Source organism: Typopeltis vanoorti, chromosome 3, assembly GCF_054136105.1.
Source record: "Typopeltis vanoorti isolate ZY-2024b chromosome 3, IOZ_Tvanoo_1.0, whole genome shotgun sequence".
Taxonomy (NCBI): Eukaryota; Metazoa; Arthropoda; class Arachnida; order Uropygi; family Thelyphonidae; genus Typopeltis; species Typopeltis vanoorti.
In genome coordinates this window covers 116,988,780-117,009,875 of record NC_143551.1, presented here as the reverse complement: position 1 = coordinate 117,009,875, position 21,096 = coordinate 116,988,780, and the positions used below count along the sequence as shown (strand labels likewise).

At 34.8% G+C, this 21,096-nt stretch overlaps 1 protein-coding gene across 2 annotated transcripts in view; it reads left to right on the top strand.

Moving 5' to 3' along the window:
• LOC150108495 (protection of telomeres protein 1-like) overlaps positions 1-21,096 on the top strand; it is a 492,786-nt gene that overhangs the window by 362,649 nt on the left and 109,041 nt on the right. For both annotated transcript variants that reach the window (XM_090415908.1, XM_090415909.1), the window contains exon 14: positions 16,295-16,363. In XM_090415908.1, the coding sequence (XP_090272034.1) occupies positions 16,295-16,363 (69 nt within the window). The remainder of the gene's footprint in view (positions 1-16,294; positions 16,364-21,096) is intronic.

Here is a 21,096-nt window from a genome sequence, read left to right as displayed (position 1 = left end):
GAAATATCTGTAGAAGAGACACAATGTGAAAACTCACCACAGACAGTAGCTAAAGAGAGTGTGAGAGAGGGATTATCAATCAGTTGATGAACCACTCTTCTGAACAGCATCAAGGATTTTTAGAGAAGTCTTAGGTGTGTGTCATTCCAAATGTGAGAACAGTATTCCAAGGTTGGGCAGATTTGAGATTTGCTCCAAGTAAATAACTACAAATGAAAAGTAATTGCCTGAATGAAAAAAGATAGCTAGATTTTTGGAAGTAAAGGATACTATTTAAGTGATATGATTATACCAAGAAAGGCTAGAAGTCAGTATGAGTAGGGAGATCTGGTCTTCACTGTTAAGTTGTCATTGTCAAAAGTTTGGGAAAAAGAACTAAGGTCTTAGTTCATCATAACACTAAATACGGGTATAAGACCATATTGGTCTGTTCCAGTCTCATTATCCATCCAATATCCTTTTTTGAGGATATTGGATGGATAATGCCTTCTCTTTCCAATTGGCTTATATTTTAGTATTTGTTTAGGATCTCAAGTGTCGGCCATTTGGTTTTCATGTTCAATCCATTTTTGTTTGTTTAGTTCTTCTCCCCCTAAAAAAACAAAACAGCTTGCTTTTTTTTTTGGAAGCATTGAAAATGACTGGATTGTTATTGTCCCAATGAAGAATGGTATGAAGATCAGAATTTAGGACTTATCGCAGATGATCTTGAAGCTTCATGTTTGCAAGGTTTGTCATATGTATAGGATGTGTGGGGGAGTGCTGTCATCAGCAAAATTATGGATAGGGTTTGAGGTCAATGAGAGTAGGTCGTTTATGTATATGATGAAGAGGATGGATGAAATAGCAGACCCCTTGACTGAGAGTTTCTTCTTCACTCAGCCTATACTCTGGATTTTTTCTTACTAAGAAAAGAGATCAACTCAGCAGGAAGGAGTTGATCTCTTTGAACAACAGGAAAAAATTCTCAAGTATTAGGTGAGTGAAGAGAATTGTCAAGAATTCTAGTTGGGAAATAAATGATTTGCTCCAAGTCATTGCTTGCAACAAATACCTCCACTTTTCTTCTAGCTTGGCCAGTGGAATTGGAAAAAGGGACTACTTAAGGTTTTGAATAAGTCATGAAGATGATTTCTCTGTCAGGATAAGTGTATTGTAGGATATCAAACTTCTGAGAAAAGAAGTCAGAGAGGTCAATGATTTTTAGAACTGGTGGAATGGTGAAAACTTCAGATGAATGATGCATAATGAAGCAAAAAAATCTTAAGCCACAAAAGGTCAAAATTAGGCATCCAGTGGCAGGAACATGGTATTGTACAAAAGCAAAAAATACCAATCTTTTGGCAGAAGGAATCATATAGGATCAGTTTGAACAGTTAAGATGAGTGTGATTGTTGTGCAGAGATTTGGAATTTAATGAAAAACAGATCAGGTTTGGATGTTTGCAGGTGATGGTGCACATCATTTAGGTTGGTGTTTATATCACAGTTATTGGTGAAGTAAGCATGGAAGATTTTTTGTTTTGTAAGATTTTATGAGTTTTTAAAGCAGAGGGTGGAATTTTTTGATGAAGGTCTTTTTTTATTTTTATCTTTTATTTTAACTACAGTGATAGTGATACCATTTATTCAGGTTTATCGTTATGTTAGAATTTCAAAGGTAAAGAAAAAAAGAGTAGGGGAGCATGCTATGGGAGGAAATAGACTTGCATACATTTTGCCCATACATCGACTTCCATACATTCATGCCATAATGTGGCCTTGACAGTAATGTTTATGTATAAAACATCATTTATGTTTTGATGTCAAAACATTTTACATCTGAACAGCTGATAAAGGAGTAGTGCAGTGATCTGTAGTCCTCTGAACTGAATTTATTTTTTGGTATTTTTAACTATTATGGTTTCTTACATTCACATATACTTTTAGAAAGTTTTTTAACTTGCGTATCATATTATGTTAGCAATAATATATTGCCTAAAAGCCAATTCAAATGGAACATCAGGAAATTAATATAGTAACCTCCTATGTTTACCTAGGAGAAAAGATCACAGTAGAGGGGGAGACGAAAGAAGAAGTTCATAGGATTCAACTCCTCTAAGGATCCTCTCCTCTCCTCCCATTGCCACATCCTGGAGTTTATTGCATCTACTGCACCTGTAACTTACCTTATATTGGTGAAACTGGACGTACAATCCATATATAAAGAAAAAAAAGAACACAAAAGACACATTAAATAAAACAATTTTGGTGAAGCAGGCCTCTCAGATCACGCCCTCAACACCCTACACCAAATTGATTGGAAAAATACCTGCTCTTTACATCATACAAGAACCTGGTATGAAAGAAAATTTAAAGAAGCATGTGAAATTCTGATTAACCACCCTAATCTCAACAATAATGGTGTAATAAAAATTCCAAAAAATTGGATGGCACATATTCAGCCTACTTAGTTTCCAGCATATTTTAGGACTTGAAGCAAATTTTAGCTTTTATTGGAAACTATTCCATATCAGTTGAAATTTATATGTATAATCACATAGTTTTTATATGTGTATATAAACATGTTGCTCTCCAGCCCAATTTAATTTTGTAACTTTTGGTCTCCCGGGTACGAAGGGGATAAAGAAGCAGTGGAAAGGGTGCAAAGAAGAGTTACAAAGATTATATTCGAATTATGGGATTTAGATTATGAGGACAGATTGTGAGTATGTGGATTGCAGACTCTGGTTAACAGGAGAAAGAGGGGTGATATGATAGAGGTCTATAAACTTTTGAATGGATGTTAGAGCATTTCAAATGACAAAATTTTTTGTTATATAGAAGGCGGGGAGAGAACATGGGTGCATCCATGGAAGTTAAGGTTGTTCTCAGTCAAGAAAGGGGTAATAGCTAGGTTTTTCTCCCAGAGAGTAGTGAGTGGAATAATTTGCTCTTAGGGGTAGTGAGTGCATCTAGTGTAAATGAATTTAAAGGAAGGTATGATAGCTGGGTTGGGTAATTTACAGCCTCCCTCGATGAGTCCTTGACTCCCTGGAGGTCTCAGATAATAATAGTAATAGGACTCTAGCTTTGATATAGTAAAGTGTTTTTTTTTTCTCACCAGAGGTCAGGCCAATAATTGTTGTAACGGTTGGTCAGTAACTTTAGCAAACATGTAGATTGTAGTGGAGCTTGTTTCTTTATATATGTGTATGCTCCAGATGATGACCTTGATATGAAGGTCTAAACGTTGAGTGTTCATTTTTGGTTTATATTAAATTAAAGTTTAGCTCTAATATAGTTGTCTCCATAATGATAATGTGTCTGATCACTGTGTAAGCATGAAAGAAAGGATTCTTATCTTGTTTTACTCTTGCAGTGTACATCTCTGCAACAATTGGCATTAGCACCATACAGATTAGTTTGTTTCACAATTTCATCCATCAATTCATCTGGAAACAGCTGTGAAAAATAATCTACAGGGCTCTCTCTGTGAGTATCTACTTGGTGTTTTCCTCTAAACTGTGATTCAGTATCAGCAAAGGGATTATCTTTCTCACTAAACCACACTGGTTGTCTCTGCAATGGCATATGACCAGCAACAGCTGTATTTTGCACACTAGCTGGACTTGGAATATTGTGAATCTGACCAACAGGGGGAAGGACACTGAACATCACTGTCTTCACTTGAACTGTCACTCTCTGTAGGATCATTTTGTGGCTGCTGGTATGTAGGATCATCATCAGAATCACTCAGCTCCATACCATCTTCAGATTCCTCCAACAGTTTTTTTAATCTCCTCTTCAGTAAGTCTCTTGTGGTAATAGGCCTTTTTTATACCTGATGGACTTGGCTTTGGTTATCCACCTGTAAAAGAGATGATAATGCCAATTAACACACTTACTGTTCATTTATATTTGCAAAAATAAAATAAATAAAATTATAAAAATATTGTACAAGAACTTTCTAACTTCAAACTATTTGCTGCATAGATTCCCTTGCAAACATATTGTCCTCATGTGATGACAGGTTGTTTTCAAGTTCATTTTATGAATATGGTAATAAACATGAACAAATTAAATATTCACACTTCATCTACAAGGTATAACAATATATAAAACCATACTAACCTTTCCAGAAGACTCATAAAATCACCAAATTCAAATCAACAAAACAGCAGCTTTTCGCTTCCTCCTTGATACCACCATGCACTGCAGAGAGATTAGTATTCCTGTAACTCTGTTGAAACTCTTGCCATCTGGTGTGGTTTCTAAGAACACTTAGAAACCACACCAGATGAGGACTGCATGCATACAGTAGCACTAAATTATGAATGAATAATTATTATGAGGGAAAATATGTGTCCTCATATGAGACCCTTATGCATGAGAAGGTTAAAAACAGCTATTTTAAAATTAAGGGGTATAATTTATAGAATTGGGTTTAAAAGGGGTACACAAGTGGAAAAAGATTGGGAACCACTGTACCAGTGGTGCACTCAGGATTTAATCTTGGAGGGGGGCCGAGTACTCAAGATTTAATTTTGGGGGGGGGAAGTTGAGTAGACGATTTGAGAATACACACAATGCATTGCCTACGACCTATGATGGAGCATCTGCAGTGATCGCAAATACATGATACCTGTGATCTCTGGCCCGACTCGGGTAAAATATCGCCCAAGCACTACTTCATTCGCCTTGCGTTCACAACGGCCATGATTCCCAAGAGCCAGAGGGTATTCCCCTTATGTGACCACTAATTCATAAATAGTATAGAAATAGAAGACACGACACAACATAAATAAAAAAATAAAGAATTTTCATTAGGAAAAGATTTTTGGAAAATTTTTTAGTATTTTTTCCTTTTTCTTTTAGGGGGAGCCAGGGCCCCTTAGCCCCCTCCCTGGGTGCGCCAATGCACTGTGCTACATAAAATGTGTTTTCATAACATGTGAATAGGATATTAGTATTAAGGTTGAATTTTCTTTGCTTTATTATCTCTTTTAAAGTGAAGAGTGAATCAACACTTGAGTGAACCTTTTTCTAAATCTGTTTTGTTTTATCTTGTACTGAATGTTTTTCTTCATTTTTTTATTTTTAATTATTTTATTTTTTTTTAAGGAGAACCCATCCACAAGATGTTGGTCAACCTATTATACACACTATAAATTAAAGATGCCAAGAATTTATATTCTTGGTTTCCATCCTTTATCCAAGTGTAAGCAAATAAAGTTTGCATATGAAGGCTCTTCATGACTGGGCTACTTGTATATAGAGGCTAATGACTTCACATCAATTGCCTTAGTCATTAGCTTCTCTTAATCTTCACTCCTAATTTCTTAACTCTCTTATTTTTCTAATTTCTTAACTTTTCTCAACTCTCATATCTGTGATCTTTGATCAACCACACTTTCAGATCAGAGAATGCACTGATGTTTCATGTTTCTCCTGTTTTCATAGTTATCTTTTTATTGCTGATTTTCATATAGACTTTGTTGCAAATCTGCTCATATGATGCTTTTCAGATATGACCATTACCCTTTTATACGATGGAGCATTTGCTCATATGACAGTTTTTAGTGACATGATGCCACCATAAATCAACCAGTGCGCAGTTTTCATGGACTCGGTTTGTTTATGACATTGTTGCTCACTGCATCGCTCTAGTTTCATTGTTGCTCTGTGAATTATAAGCTGCTTTATAACTTATTTTATTGTTGTTAATAATGGCAAATAAAAATCACAGTTAGGGTACTGTTGCTTCTGAGTCAAAAGAAAACGCCTTGTAAACCTATTACATTAGATGCTATGACTAAAATTATTAAATTTAGTGACAATGTGTCAGACACTGAGATTGGCCATACTAAATTTACCTCGCACCCCTGTTGTTACAGTTGTTAAAAACAAAGATCTGGTGAAGTGAAAAGTGCCACACCCAGTTAATGCTACATGTATCCACAAACATGGCATTGTTTGTGGATACATGTAGCATTAACCTTATTGCTCAAATAGGGAAACTTCCATCTCAGTGAAAATTTTTGTTTGTGTGAACTGACATAAATAAGCTTTATTTATGCCATTTACACACAATGCTCACTGCTTAAAAATGCTATTAAACCGTTATATTTATCTACATTTAAAAATAAAAGGCACTGATTAGCTATATGATGAAATGTACTATGCAACAGTGGTCAGGAACCAAATATGTCATATGACTGGAGTACACCTGTACTGGATTTATTTAGGTGTATGTGCATAAACTAAAGAGTTGAATTTAATATCACCAGTTTTAATATCTGGTTTAGTGCCACTTTCTTAAAACTTACTTATTTCCGAAAACTATTTGATTTTGATTCAAATTTTTAGCAATGCAATAATTTAGTGCTCTACCAATGGACAAAGTGGTCTTGATTAATTGCATATTAGGCAAAACCTGACTGATAGATGGAAAATTTTTGTAGCATATGTTTTTTGAATAGCCAAATACTGTTCTTCCTGTTTCACTAACACTGGAGGCATCACTACATTTGCTGTTAATGCTATACTTTTCTTGGGAAGGGAGAGTAAAGTAGCTTTTGTCTGTCTGTTTTAGATATTTGAAAACTTTATCTTATACATTTTTGCCCATACTTGGTTAGTTCTGTAGTTCTGATATGCCATTACCTTGAAATATTTTCAGATTTTTCACTGGTACCTTTTTAAATAGGGCATTGCCAACATTAACAACTTCAATATTATGTGGGGGTGGCTGAGGAAGTTCTGAGTAAAATTTTTAATATCTGATTCAGTTTTTATTAAGACTGTTTTTGTCTAAAGGTAGTGGTTATTGTGTGTCATTTTTCTTGTAATGCTACATTGATGGTATTTATTTCTGTATTGATGATGATGTTAGTCAGTCACTCACTGCAGAAATAATTTCAAATAATTCTGCATGTTGAAATTCTGGATATGTCAGAAATATGTCTTCTTTCTATCCAGTTTAGCAAGACTCTCACCCATGAAAGGTCGGGTGAAAGTCACATAAAACTTTTTAAAGTACTTCAGCCCTCTAGTAGGCTGGCCATTGGTCTCACACTAGACGATGACATTCATCTACCACCTGAAGACACTACAAAGATTATATCTGGCCCACAGCAGGATTTCAACATGCATCCTACTAGTCGGAAAGTTGGTTGCGCTGTTCATTCCACGCAAAGTTCAAATATTTGAATTTAACGAAATATACTACTGGCCTCCTAGAATTTGTTACAATAAATATATGTGGATCTGTAATAAATGATATGAGGTTAGAAATTAAAAGAATTATTTAAAACAAAATTCTAACTAGGAATACTTTTAATGAGACGATTAAAATAAAGATCATCATCATCAAATTCCTGCCATGTACCCTCAAGGGGTGTACAGGATATGATAGTACTACATGAAAAATTTACATCATTACTAACTTCCTATCTACAATTTTCCTCCAAATCAGTCTGTTACTTGTCAAGACTCCAACAATACCAGATCTTATATTTCTATCGTCTAAGGCACTTTGTACTGTATCAATCCACCTATATCTTGGTCTTCCTCTGGGTCTGGGTCGTTTTCATGCCAACTTGGCAGAGAACACGTGTTTTGCTAATCTTTCCTTGATCATTCTGTTTAAGTGACCATACCACCTGAGACTAGCTCTGCTAACGCATTCCTGGATGCTGACAATGTCAAGTTCTTTCCTAATATTCTCGTTTTTAATATGATATTGCCATTGATGCCATCTGTTCATGCCTCTAATCTTTCTCAGGACTCTCATATCTGTGGTTTCTAGTCTTTGGTCAACTGTTTTACTTCTGACCCATTCTCAGATCCATAAGTTAAAACTGGTTTGAACACTGCCTTTTATACAGATAATTTAGTGTTCCGACTAATTTCTCTCTTATTCCATATGAATTTATTCAGTTGACTTCCTACCATACCAGCTTTGTTGATTCTGTTGTCTATTTCCATATTTAATTTACCATCTTCACTAAAAATCGTGCCTAAGTAGCTGAAATGTTTTACTTATTCCACAGGTTCTCCATTCATAACACAGTTGACATTTTCAATGATTCTGCCTATTTTCATTGTCTTTGTCTTTTTATTGCTGACCTTCATACCATATCTATTACAACAGTTATTCAATTTAGTCAGAGAATCTTGCAGACTTGTAGCAGATTTATTTAGAAGTATAACATCGTCTGCATAAAGCAAAGAGCTGACATTAACATCTCCAATTTTGATATCATGTTTAATACCACTTTGCTTCATAATGTGATCCATATAGATAAAGAATAACAGAGGGGGATAACCTACATCCTTGTCTCACACCAGATTTAACATTAAACCATCTTCCTGTACTTCCTTCAATTCTAACTGCTGACTTACAACTCAAATAAAGACTAGGTATTGCTTGATATAATGCCCCATTGACACCATATAACTGTAGCGTATTGAATAGCTTCTCTCTTGGCACCTTGTCATATGATTTTTCCAAATCGACAAAACTTAAATACAGATCTTTGTTATATTCCCATGCTTTCTTGACTATTTGTCGTAAAGTGAAGATCTGATCCTGACAGCCTTTATTTGGCCTGAATCCAGCTTGTTCTTCACCAAGCTTTTCTTCCACAATTTTTCTCAACCGTTTCTCAAGTATACTTGCATAGATCTTGCCAGGAACGTTCAGGCGAAATACCTCTGTAATTCTCACATTGTTTTATTTCCCTTTTTATATATGGGTACTATGAGAGCTCTACTCCAATCATCGGGAATTCGTCCCTCTGGCCAGGCTTTCTGAACTATGCAGTGCAGCCACTGCAAGACTCTTATACCACCATACTTTAGCATTTCTGGTCGAATATCATCTACTCCTGCTGTCTTTGCACATTTCAAGCCTTTGATGGCTTTTTCTAATTCGAGTATGGATGTGTATTCCTGACTGCATGCCTGGTCGGTGTTTTTTACCACTGTGCTGTCATCACTGCTTGTTTCATTTAGCAGTTTTTCAAAGTAATTACTCCATACTTCAAGGATATCTTTTTCTACCGTTTTCATGTCACCTTTATCATCTCTAACTCCTTTTACAGCACTCTTTCCTCTATTACTAAGCTTCTTTAACAACCTCCAGAATATTTTGCCACCTTCTTGATATTTATTTTCTATATACTTGCCAAAGTCCTCCCGTGACTTTTGTTTAGCTAGTTTTACACAGTGTTTAGCATTCTTGCATTTGTCTCTATATTCTCTAAGAGCACAAGCTGACTTATTTGATAGGAATTTTTGATATGCTATCTTCTTTTCCTTCACTGCCTCTTTAACTTCCTGTGTCCACCAGGGAGTTCTGATTTTTTTTATCCTTGCAGACAACCTCACCACATGCCTCTCTGGCAGAATCAATCAATGTTTTCTTCAGAGTTTGCCACTGAATCTCCAAGGTTTGATTCCTGTTCTCAAATTTTTTCTTCAATAATCTTTGTATATTTTAGTCTACAGGTCACATCTGAGAGCTGCTCAACTTTTATTCGCTTTAAAACTTTCTTACATGTTCTTCTTTTCAATATGAAATTCAATTTTATCCTGCTCAAGACTAAGTAGTGATCACTTCCAATTTTAAATCCTCTGTACATTCTGGTGTCCTGCACCAGGGAGAAAACATCACTATCAACAATAACATAGTCAATGAGACTTTTCTTATTCCTTGCCTCTTCTCTCCATGTGAATTTGTGCACATTTATATGTTTGGAACATGGTGTTAGTAATAACCAGTCCATGTCCTGAGGAGAAATTCAATAAGTATTTGCAATTATTATTAGCTTTGCTCTTTTCTACAAATTTTCCCAAAACATTTTTGTATGTCTGACAATCATTTCCTACTCTGCTATTTAGATCCCCAACAAGGAACAACTTTTCCTTTTTCATTGTGTCAGTAGCTTTCTCTAGAGCGTCAAAAAATTCCTCCACTTCTATCTTAGTAGAACCTTCTGTGGGACCATAGTCACAAATAAGTCTCGTTGTCCAGTTCCCCATTCTGATATTTGCCCAAATCACTCTACTTGACACTGCCTGCCATTCAAGAAGATGAGCCTCATATTTTGTGTTGAATACTGTGGCTACTCCTTCTTTTCCTTGATTATCATTGCCTGAATATAACATTTTGTATTTATTGCTCAGAAAGATCTCACCAGTTTTTGTCTTTTTTGTTTCAGTCAACCCTATTATGTTGATCTGGTACTTATCTAATTCCTCTGCTAGCTCCATTTCTTTGTTTTCAGATTTGTTCCATTAGCTGACTTTTTGCTGTTTGTCCTGGTTCCCTGGTGAAAACAACGGGGGCCTCGTTTAACCGGGTGACGCCCCAGCTGGCATGAAATTTTGTCATGTTGTACCATCATTTTGTATTTTTGTTTAATCAATAGGAATACAATTTGGTCGGCTAAATCCCAAATTGCCAGCCCATCCTCATTCGTTCAGTATCCAAGTAGATACCCAACAGGGTGCACTACGAGAAGGTGAGGATTGGACCTTAGGTCAGAACACCTGGTCGGTTCTCTGCATTCCTTTAAAGGCTATGTGGAGGTCTTCTCTCAGTTTATACAGCTCTTACTCTTAAGCACCCCTTAAAATAAAGATATATTTTGAAATTAAAATCTTAACAAAATCAAATCAATTAGTAAATGTGAAGGCAAGATATTACAATATTTGTACTTCATATGTTCATTTCATTACCAGAAAGATATAAAGCCTACTGAAAAATTTTAATTTTAGGTAAGATGTTACAACCTATCTCTGTTGTCCAAAGAAGGTTGCAAGGTTTTCATTCCAATATGAGAAATGCTACTTTTCATTTTACTAAACCAAATATGGGCTTTATACATGTGGTTTACAGTTTAAAATGGTTTAAAGAATATGATGTATACTATGTTAATCAAAGCAGTTCACAATTAACAACTGATCATCATCCTAAAGGACAATCCCTGATGTTACACAGAGTTCTCTCTTCCTGGTCATTCTATATCTGTGTTATACAGAGTGCCCTCTTCCAGCTCATTCTATATGTGTCCACAATAAAGTTTTGTTTTTTTTTCACAGCAAACTTTACTACATATCTCCCTATCTGAATCATGACATATTCTTCTGATTAATGTAAATTTAAATGAATGTTTCGGCCCTCCTCTTCTTCTTCTTCTCTCGAGTCTGTTCCAATTTCCTTATTTGAAAAAGCTTGTTCCATTGTACATTATTGAATGCCTTTTCTAAATCCATAAAAGCAACATGAATGTACAGTAGCTTTATTTACTTCGCTTCTTGGATCTATTATTGTTCTTATTGTTAGTATTACTTCTGTAGTTTCATTACCATTCTGGAATCCAAACTGATCTTCATCTAAATAAGATTGAATTTTTGATTTTATTTTATGCTTAACTATACTTAATAAGATTTTTGAGGCAAGATTGAGTAAACACTTAACGTTTGATAATCTTCACAGTCTGTTGCATTCCCTTTCTTGGGTATTGTTACCATCAAACATTCATAGACATCAAATACTTCCTATCCTTCTTGACAGATTAGCATAATCACTTTAAATAGGGCTTCTTGTGTTGCATCTTCCAGATTTTTTAGAATTTCAACAGGTAATTCATCAGTTCCTACAGCTTTCCAGTTAGGTAATTCATTAATTGCTCTTTTAATTTCTTCATTCAGTATCTCTGTCCAAGACTCTTTTCGACTTCATATTATTAATTCACATTAATTAGCAACTAAACAAATGTAAATTGACATTATGGGTCCTTCAGGCATGTACTGTCAATAATCTTGACATAACCAATTAAAATGAAATCTATCCGTTCTCTCTAGTATTCCATTTACAAACAGCTGAAAATCTATAGCACACTATTACAGTAGGTGAGCATTCATTAAATAGGATCATCAGTTAGATAACCGCAAAACCTGCTCAAATTTACCACCTTGGTGTCACTGACCAGTTGGTAATATTGAAGCAGATGATAAAATTTGTTTCATGTGAATGAAACTGCACACAATCAACCGTACTGCTATGGTTCGGTGAATTGATAATGTATTCACTCTCCAACCAACAGGCTGCAAGTTCGAATCCCATTGGAAGCAACAGATGTTTGGGAGCATCTGTTGCTCACTTTAGTGAGTATGGGAGCAGCAAACCTGAGGTACCTGATGCTGGACTGTGCCTTACTTCATGTAATATACATCTGTGCATTATCTGTAGACTGTCCCTCCTACTCGTCTTTCTTTCTTGTTGTTCCTCTTGCTCCTTCCCCCAATGCTATTAGATTAGTCAAGGGACTAGGAGTGAATTTTTCCTATTATACTATGTGTTTCCCATCTCACGCAGTGGGAGTCTGCTTTCCCTCCCAAAAGGTAGGTTTGGAGGCCTTAAGGTGGCAGTCCCACCACCTAACTCACCCTGCGAAAGGTTGGTAGCCTATCTGTGGGAAAATTTCAAACTAGTCGCAAAGCTCTGAAGAAGAAAAATAAGATGGATTTAATCGGAATTGACCCGGCTAATGGACAGGGACTTCTCTTTGAGAAATTAAAAATAGCTACTTGGAATGTCTGTGGAATCACACACAAAATTGATGAGCTAAACAGAGAACTATAAAAATAGAAACATTGATATAGCAGCAATAACTGACAGAAAAAAGAAAAAGAAGGGATCTCAAATTCTGGAAGATTGTCATGATCTCCGGGATTTTCCAGAAGACAAATGGGCTTCATCTGGGGTTGCAATTTGGATTAATAAAAAATGGAAAAACAAAATTTTAGATTATACTTGGGTATCAGACAGAATAATCAAAGTTAGAATGAAAATTGAATCAAGCATTCAATATTTTCAGAATTTATGCACTAGTAGATGGAGAAAACAAAAGAATTTTCCTGAAAACTTCAGGAATGTATTGATGAAACAAATAAAAATGAAGCAACAATCTTGATGGGAGATTAAAACACTAGAGTGGGAAATAACCCAATAACAGGATGCATTGGATCAGAGGAAGAATCAGTAATCAATAACAATGGAATTTTATTAAGAGACTTCTGCATATTTAACAGTCTAAAAATCAGCAATACTTTCTTTAGGCATAAAAATATACATAAGTACACATGGGAAGCAAGAGGAACTAAATCAATAATAGACTACATTATTATGAACAACAAACTAAATAATAGTATCAAGGATTCAAGGGTTTTTAGAGGAAGCGAAATTGATAGTGATCACCTGTTAGTTGAAAGCAGATTTGAATTCATAAAAAGAATCACCACATACTTCAAAAGAAAAAAAGATAATGAACCAGCATCTAATAAACAGTTTAAAATTCACCTCCTAGAACAAGAGAGTATTAGAAACTTATATAAAAACAGAATAAGAGATAAACTAAAACTAACCACAAATAATATTGAAACTGACTGGGAAAATATAAAGCAAATCATTTTAAAAGCAGCAGAAAAAAGTTTAGGATACAAATCAAGGAAAAACAAAAAATGGCTCAGAACTTGGAATGATGACTTAAAGAAATTAATCGAAAAGAAAAAACAGGCTTTTAAAATCTATCTGCAGAGTAAAAACACTGCTGACTACATAGAATATATGAAACTACAGGCTGAAGTCAGAAAGCTTTCCAGAAGTATACACACAGAAGATTGGAGTAAATATGTTTTTAAATCATTACAGCAGGATATCACTGGACCACAAAGAATAGGTTTTAAAATTTTCAGGCAACTACAAACAGCAGAAAATAACCTATTAAGAAATAATCTAATTTCCAAAGCAGATTGGATAGAACACTATAAAACATTGTGGAATGAAAAACAAGAAATACAAAACAATGACAAAACTCACAAAATTGAAGATATCAATACAAGGAAAGTACAGAAGAAATAGCAATGGAAGAATTAGAAAAGAATTTAAAAACTCAAGAAATAGAAAAAACCAACAGGCCTGGATGGAATATGCATTGAGCTCTTTAAATATGCAGACAATAGCTTAAAAGAAAACCTACTTAAACTCTTCAATAACATCTGGAAATATCAAAAGAATGGGAAACTGGAGTAGTAATAAATATTCACAAAAAAAGGTCCCAAGGACAAATGTGGAAATTATTGAGGCACTTTCTTAATAACAGCATCTAAACTATATGCAAACATTTTAAAGAACAGACTAATTAAATACACAGAAAATTATTTAGAAAAAGAACAGTGTGGTTTTAGAAGAGGGAGAGGATGCACAGATGCCTCCTTCACAATGCAACGGACCATAGAAAAAAGAAAAGAATTTAATCTGCCCACTTTTCTTCTATTTATTGACTATGAAAAGGCATATGATAACTTGAACAGAAATCTACTCTGGAAAATATTACAAGACGATAAAATACCTTCTCAATTAATTAACGCAATAAAAAGTCTATAAGGAGAAACAAAAATTTGCAGATGGAACGTTATCAGAACCTATAACTATAAATAAAGGAGTAAGACAACGCTGTGGCTTATCCCCAATCCTATTCAACATTTATATAAACAGAATCCTAAAAGAATGGAAAACAACTGTCAAAGATGGAGGTAAACTAACAATTAATACACAGCTAAATACAATACTTTATGCAGGTGATCAAGTACTAATTTCAAATTCAGAAATCATCTAAATGAAATAGCAAAAAAAATTTTTAATGAAAATCTAAAACAAAAACAAAAGTTATGGCAATGTGTGGAAACACCATTCAAAAAGTCAAAATTATGTTTCACAATAAAATAATAGAACAAGTTGCAGAATTCAAATACTTGGGAAGTATAATCTTGCAATACAATACTAATTCACAATTGGAAGCAAGACTACAAATTTAAACTAGAATGAATGGCATGATTAACAGAAATTTTGGGAAACAAATGACCAAAGAAACTCGATTAAGATTACATAATTTGACCTCTGAACCATCTCTCAAATTTGGATGTGAAACTTGGATTCTAAAACAAAGAAACAAACAAAGACTGGAAGCAACACACTTGAAGTTTCTAAAACCTCTCCTGGGACTCACTAGATTAGATAAAAAGAAAAACACAGAAATAAGAGAACGATTAGATACAAAAAACATCATACAAGAAATAGAATATCATCAAAATTGGCTACACCACATAGAAAGGATGAATAACAATAGGATTCCCAAACTAGCATATAAATATAAACCTACAGGAAGAAGAGACTGCAGACATCCAAGATTAAGATGGAAAGATCAACTTCATCTGCAAAGCAGGAACAGGACATAAAAAAGCCTATACCTGAATTGCTCAGATGACAACAATGATGAATTTTTTTGGTCTGTGAAACTATTACTTTACTTATTGGAGGTCTGAAATGGAAAAGCCATATTTAATCTCCAGCGCAGGAATTTTAAATTATCTGACTATTAGCCTATCCATGGCACTAACGCTGATGTCATATATAACTTACATCTTTTTATAGGTGAAATTCACATTTGCCTCCTCCTCAAAATAATTCTAATAAATTTTCAGATCTGGAAATGCTTTTACAGAGCCCCTGCCATGGTTGAATTCAAGCTCATAACACATGGGCAAACAAATGTTTTTAGTTTAAAAGGTATGGTGATCATGTGAACATAAAAAGACTCCATAAGAATCCACACACTGTACTTGTCTGATATTAAAAAAAAAAAAAAAAAAAAAAAAAAAAAAAAAAAAAAAAAAAACACGTACCGTAAGAAAACAAAAACAGTTAAAATAAACCTTGGAAAAATGACATTTTATTTGATAAGTTATCATTGTGTTTACCATCATTGATTTCAAATTGTAAAGGTAATTGGAGGGTTGGTAAAGGACAAAAGGGCACCCTTGAAAGCTGAGAATAAATGCCACTAAGAAGAGGGCTAGATTTTTCTCTTAGAATGGTGCCCTGATTGGAATGGATTGCTATTAGATGTTGTGTGTGCAAGCAGTGTGGCTGAATTCAAGATCAAGGTATGGTAAGCAGGGATATGTAGTCTGTGGCCTCCCTCAATGAGTCATGACTCCCTGGAGGTCTCTCTTAATAATAATAATTAGAGAATTCCTGCATTAAACATTTTCCCATTTCCTGTTGCCACTACTGTGTATCATTTTGATTATAATTTTTATCAGTATATACTGATGATCTGCACTGATAAAAGAAATGTCAGGTAAAATATTACATTGTTATACTTTATATGTGGCTGATGTGTAAGTTATTTATTAAATTTTTGAAGTTAACTTTTTTTTGTTGTTGTTGTTGTTTTTTTCAGATGAATTGGACTTAGAAGAGGCTGAACCCAGTAAAAGGACAAAATATAATTCTGACGTTCACATTGATGGTAATTGTTCTGTCTGTTGAATTGAAAGTTGAATAAATCAAAATGAAGCAGCTGCAGTAACAAAATTAAAAGCGGAATGTTAATATTTGAAGCAAAATTATTCTTATTGACAAATAAGAATACAAATATTCAGTAGGCTTACTTACTACACACAGTACAATAACTTTCACTACTACAGTTAAAAAAAAACTATAATGAATGCATTCATAGTTTCAGCGCGTATTAACTTCACTACTGTCTGTGTACACCAATTCCAATGATTTTTCAAGAAGTATGCTATCTACTGACATAAATTGCCTTACTCAGCTTTTAATCCTGTAATGTTAGAGCCATTAAGGGATTAACAATGGAAATACAGCCTTAGATACATTCACTTTAAACTGTTTTCTATATCAATTTGATTGCCTTTCAGTGCTGTACATTATTTTATATCTTCAGTAAAAAGAAGTTTTAAATTTATTTCAGTTATATCTTTCTAAAATGTCTTTGCAAGAAATTCAATTAATTGTTAATTATTAGAGGTTCTTATATATTTTTTCCCCTACATTTTACAGGTTCTTTTCTCGGGCCTACGTATTTTGATGTTTCGCTATGCTACTTACATGAAAACTAACTTTTTTCTTTTTATATATTGTATTTACAAAGTGTATATATGCTGCTTAGAAGAAGTCAACAGATACTATAGTGAGAGGAACAAACAGCCATGATGCCCACCTTAATAAGATATAGGACCTCTTTTCACTGTGATAACTGCAGCAATCCTACAGGGTGTACTTTTCACAAGTGTACAATAGTGATCAATAAGAATTTTGGACCTTCTTCCTGTAGGTAGGTAATGAGGTTCTGGATCATTGTGGGACGGATATCTCTTGATCCCACCCAACATTCCAGTTCATCCCACAGACGTTCAATAAGATTGAAATCAGGGTTCTGTGAAGGCAAGGCAAGTGTGGTGACATTCTTGTCCATGAACCACACAGTTGCAGCAGTGTTATGACAATGCATTGTCTTGCTGAAAGAGACAATGGTCAGTTTCCATAGAAACTCCACAAAGTAGGAAGCATTGAAAACTATCCAGGATGTTCTGATACCTCTCAGAGTTCAGTGTTCATGCTACCAAAAAACAGAGGTCTGAGGTCAAACCAGGGAATAAAAGCACCATACCATCACACTGTCACCTCCAAATTTCATAGTTGAGGTTAGGCACTCTGGTAAGAGATGTTCACTGGGCATCTGCCACACTAACACCATCCATCTACTCAGTAGAGGCTGTAGCGTGATTCTTCACTCCATAACACAGCTTTCCAAGCTTCCACATCCCACTGTACAAGCTCTTTGTATGACTGAAGACAATGCTGCATGTTGGTTTGTGTAATGTGGGGCTTGCATATTGCAGTCCTACCATAAACCTCTGTTCTGAATTTTTTTGTACAGATTTTGTTGCAGTCGGTTCTAGGAACTCTGCATTCAATAAATGTGTTGGCCAACAAATGACAGTTTTTATATATTGTCCACTGCAGGTAGCACTTGCAGTTGAGTTGACTCACTGCACTTCCATTTCAGTGTGGTATCACTGACCTGTGATGGCCCAATTTGTCAATAATTTGCTGAACAGGTAAGCTTGCAACATGGCATCCTATCACAATGCCTCTTTCAAATTTCATCATTTCCCTTCTCGCAGCAATTTTATCCAAACACAACTACACTGACTTGGGAGCATCATATTCCTCTAATTTACGCTGGCTACAAATACATGACTCGATACATAGCATGATGCACCTTGCCCATGGCGGTGTCCGTTGACTTCTTTTCAAGCAGTGTAGATATATAAACACAACATATAAAATAAATTTGTATTAAAGCAATAATGACCTTTTACTCACACACACGCACACACACACTCATAGCCTTAAAATATTGAGTCTTCTGGCATTAAATACAAAATATCTGCAAAGGCAGAAATTAACATATCTTTGTCAGAGACTCAAGCAAACATAATAGAAAACCTTGCAATCTTGCTCTGGGAAGTCAAGACACAAGTTCCTTAACTTCCTCACAAATTCCTCAAGTTCCTAAGGGAAACAGCAGCAACAAATTTTCTTGCACACAAGAAAATGACAACTCATACCAGTGTATTCAATACATGCCTTTTAACATATTCAATTACTGTTTAAAACAAGTACAAGCAGTTTACTTCATAAAACCCAACTAAACTATCCAATACTGAAGCAGAAAACTATGTATATATAGAATGTTCTAGCATTTTTACTTGACAACTATTATTTATACATAAACAAAGAATAACTTTTCATGTAATCTTCAATCAAAAAAACAAAAATTACAACAGTGAAGATATATAACAGGGGTGGCCAACTACATGTCCTTTTGGAGCCAAAATAATTCCAGTAAGACTTAGAAGAGCTGCAACCCTTGACTGATGCGATGGCGACATTGTAACGAGCTTGTAAGAACTGCTTTGACTAATTACACACCTAATTTTAAGGAGCTTACTAAGAAAATGGATACAAGGAGGGCCTCTACTAGTAAATAAGTAACTAAAATTATTGTGTTTTGACTTTGAAATTATTCCAGTTGTTCAAAGTAATTTCGCTTGATGTGTTTCGAATTAAACTTTTTATTGCAGTAATTTTTATTAATCCTGTTTCTCTCTCTCTCTCTCTTCTCTTTTTTTTATTTTGTTGTCTCCTCTTTTCTTTTTGTTTATTTTTTCCTGGTAGATCATGAAAAGTCACGTGATGCGTGTATGTGAGCCACATGCATCTCGCGAGCCACGTTGTGGCCACCTCTGATATATAAACTTCTCCATAGGAACTTGAACATATAAGGAATCCACAAAATATAGCCATTCATTCCTTATATTTTTCCTTATTTCTTAAAGGTAATTATTTCAACTCTCCCTTATATTCTTCTATCCATCCATTTATTTACATCTCTCTGTCTCTCTCTCTCTCTACATATAAAATATATCTTCTCTTTCATGTCCATCTGCTATTTGTTTCTGTATTGCAGTCGAGTATATATACACTGCATTATCTCAGTTGTGACTGTGTGAAATGATATCTTCACATCTGGGTTTCACAAACATCAAAGAGAAGTTTTTTTCAGTAATGGTGGACTGGATACATTTATTTGCAGTGCAATGAAGTTTCTTTTCCACTTGATGATTATTTCATTGCACTCAGTATAAAAAAAAGTCTACTGGTATTTTAAATCCAAAGGCATAGGAGGTATGTACATCTTGCCAATTCTTCCTGCTAAATGATAAACTGTTTCCACAAATAATATATCCATGAGCCATGGTTAGACTTAACAGCCTCGTTAGTCAACCATTATTATCACAACTCAAGCACTGCTGCTATATTCTTATAGTAAAAAATTGTTTTAACATAATGATATTTTTATACATCTTTTATTTAATTTTCAGTTATCTAAACTAAGAATAATATTAATATAATTAACGGCTATTTTAGCCTGTTTTTGTTTAGGAGTGTCCCTTATATTTAATACATTGGCTAACATAACTCAAAAGGGGTATATATATATATATAATTTAGGACATTACGGGCGAGTGTAGAAGGCAATTATGGCAGAATAAAAAATGTTGAAAAATTATGTACATACCTTGATTTTGGTTTAAAGATGCCTTCTAAATCCAAGCTCTTGTGGAAGGGGGGGGAAGAGAGGGAAAGAACATGGGGATGTACTTGGGACACGGGAAATAAGTTTGGGAACCCGGGTTACTATTAATAATATATATATAAATATATATATATATTATTTTGTTCTGGGGAGAGGGGGGGGGGAAGGAAGGAGAAGGGTATCCTTATGTGGAAACTGGGGCAAAGGTTTACGGGGCGTGGACCGTTTCGGTCATCGTCTGACCATCGTCGGAACTTTGTGGGAATGACTGTAGGGCTATGTCAAGGCTGCAAGATGTGTCTGCCAAATTTGGGCATTTGTTGTCGCTAAATGGCCAGAGGCATGGCTTAATTTGTAAGTTTTGGATCGTCCAACATTCGGAAATTAGGTAGGGGCGGTGGACGTTGATAGAATTACCATCACATTTTATGGCAATAGTTTCGGATATTCTAAGCATCGTTTCGTTTTCTTGTTTGTCAATGATTATGGCTTTGTCAATTTGGGGAATGTGTTTTAGTTCAAGGGCGTGAGCTGCAATTTCAGTCTTCCCTGTATTCTGTGATTTGTTTTTCTTTTTGATGTTGCGATTTTTTTTCGTGTTCAGATATTCTGGAATGGGAATATTGCAATCCCTGAAGTGCTCTTGTAGTCTAGTCCATAACGACCTAATTGTAGAGCCCGTGTAGGTGACGTCACAGTCTTTTTGACAAGGGAATTTGTAGACTACATTATGGTGTTCGAATAATTCTTTATGAGTGAGAGATTTAGTAGGTTTTAGGAGAGTTCCTAATTTATGGTTTGTGGTGAATACTAGCTTATAGTTCGTGTTTTTGAAAATGTATTTGTAAGCCTTGTATATGTTTTGGATGTATGGCAATTTGATGACCATGCGTGTCGGGAAGTCTGCTTTTGTTGTATTATTGTTAAGATGGCAGCCGTAAAGTTCACGTAATTTATTAGATGCGTGGGATAGTTTCGATTTTTGAAAACCTGTGTTAAATACTTGAGTTCAGTGTTAAGAAAATTGCTGTTGGTGGAGAATTTGTAAGCATTGATAAATTGTGATAGGATGA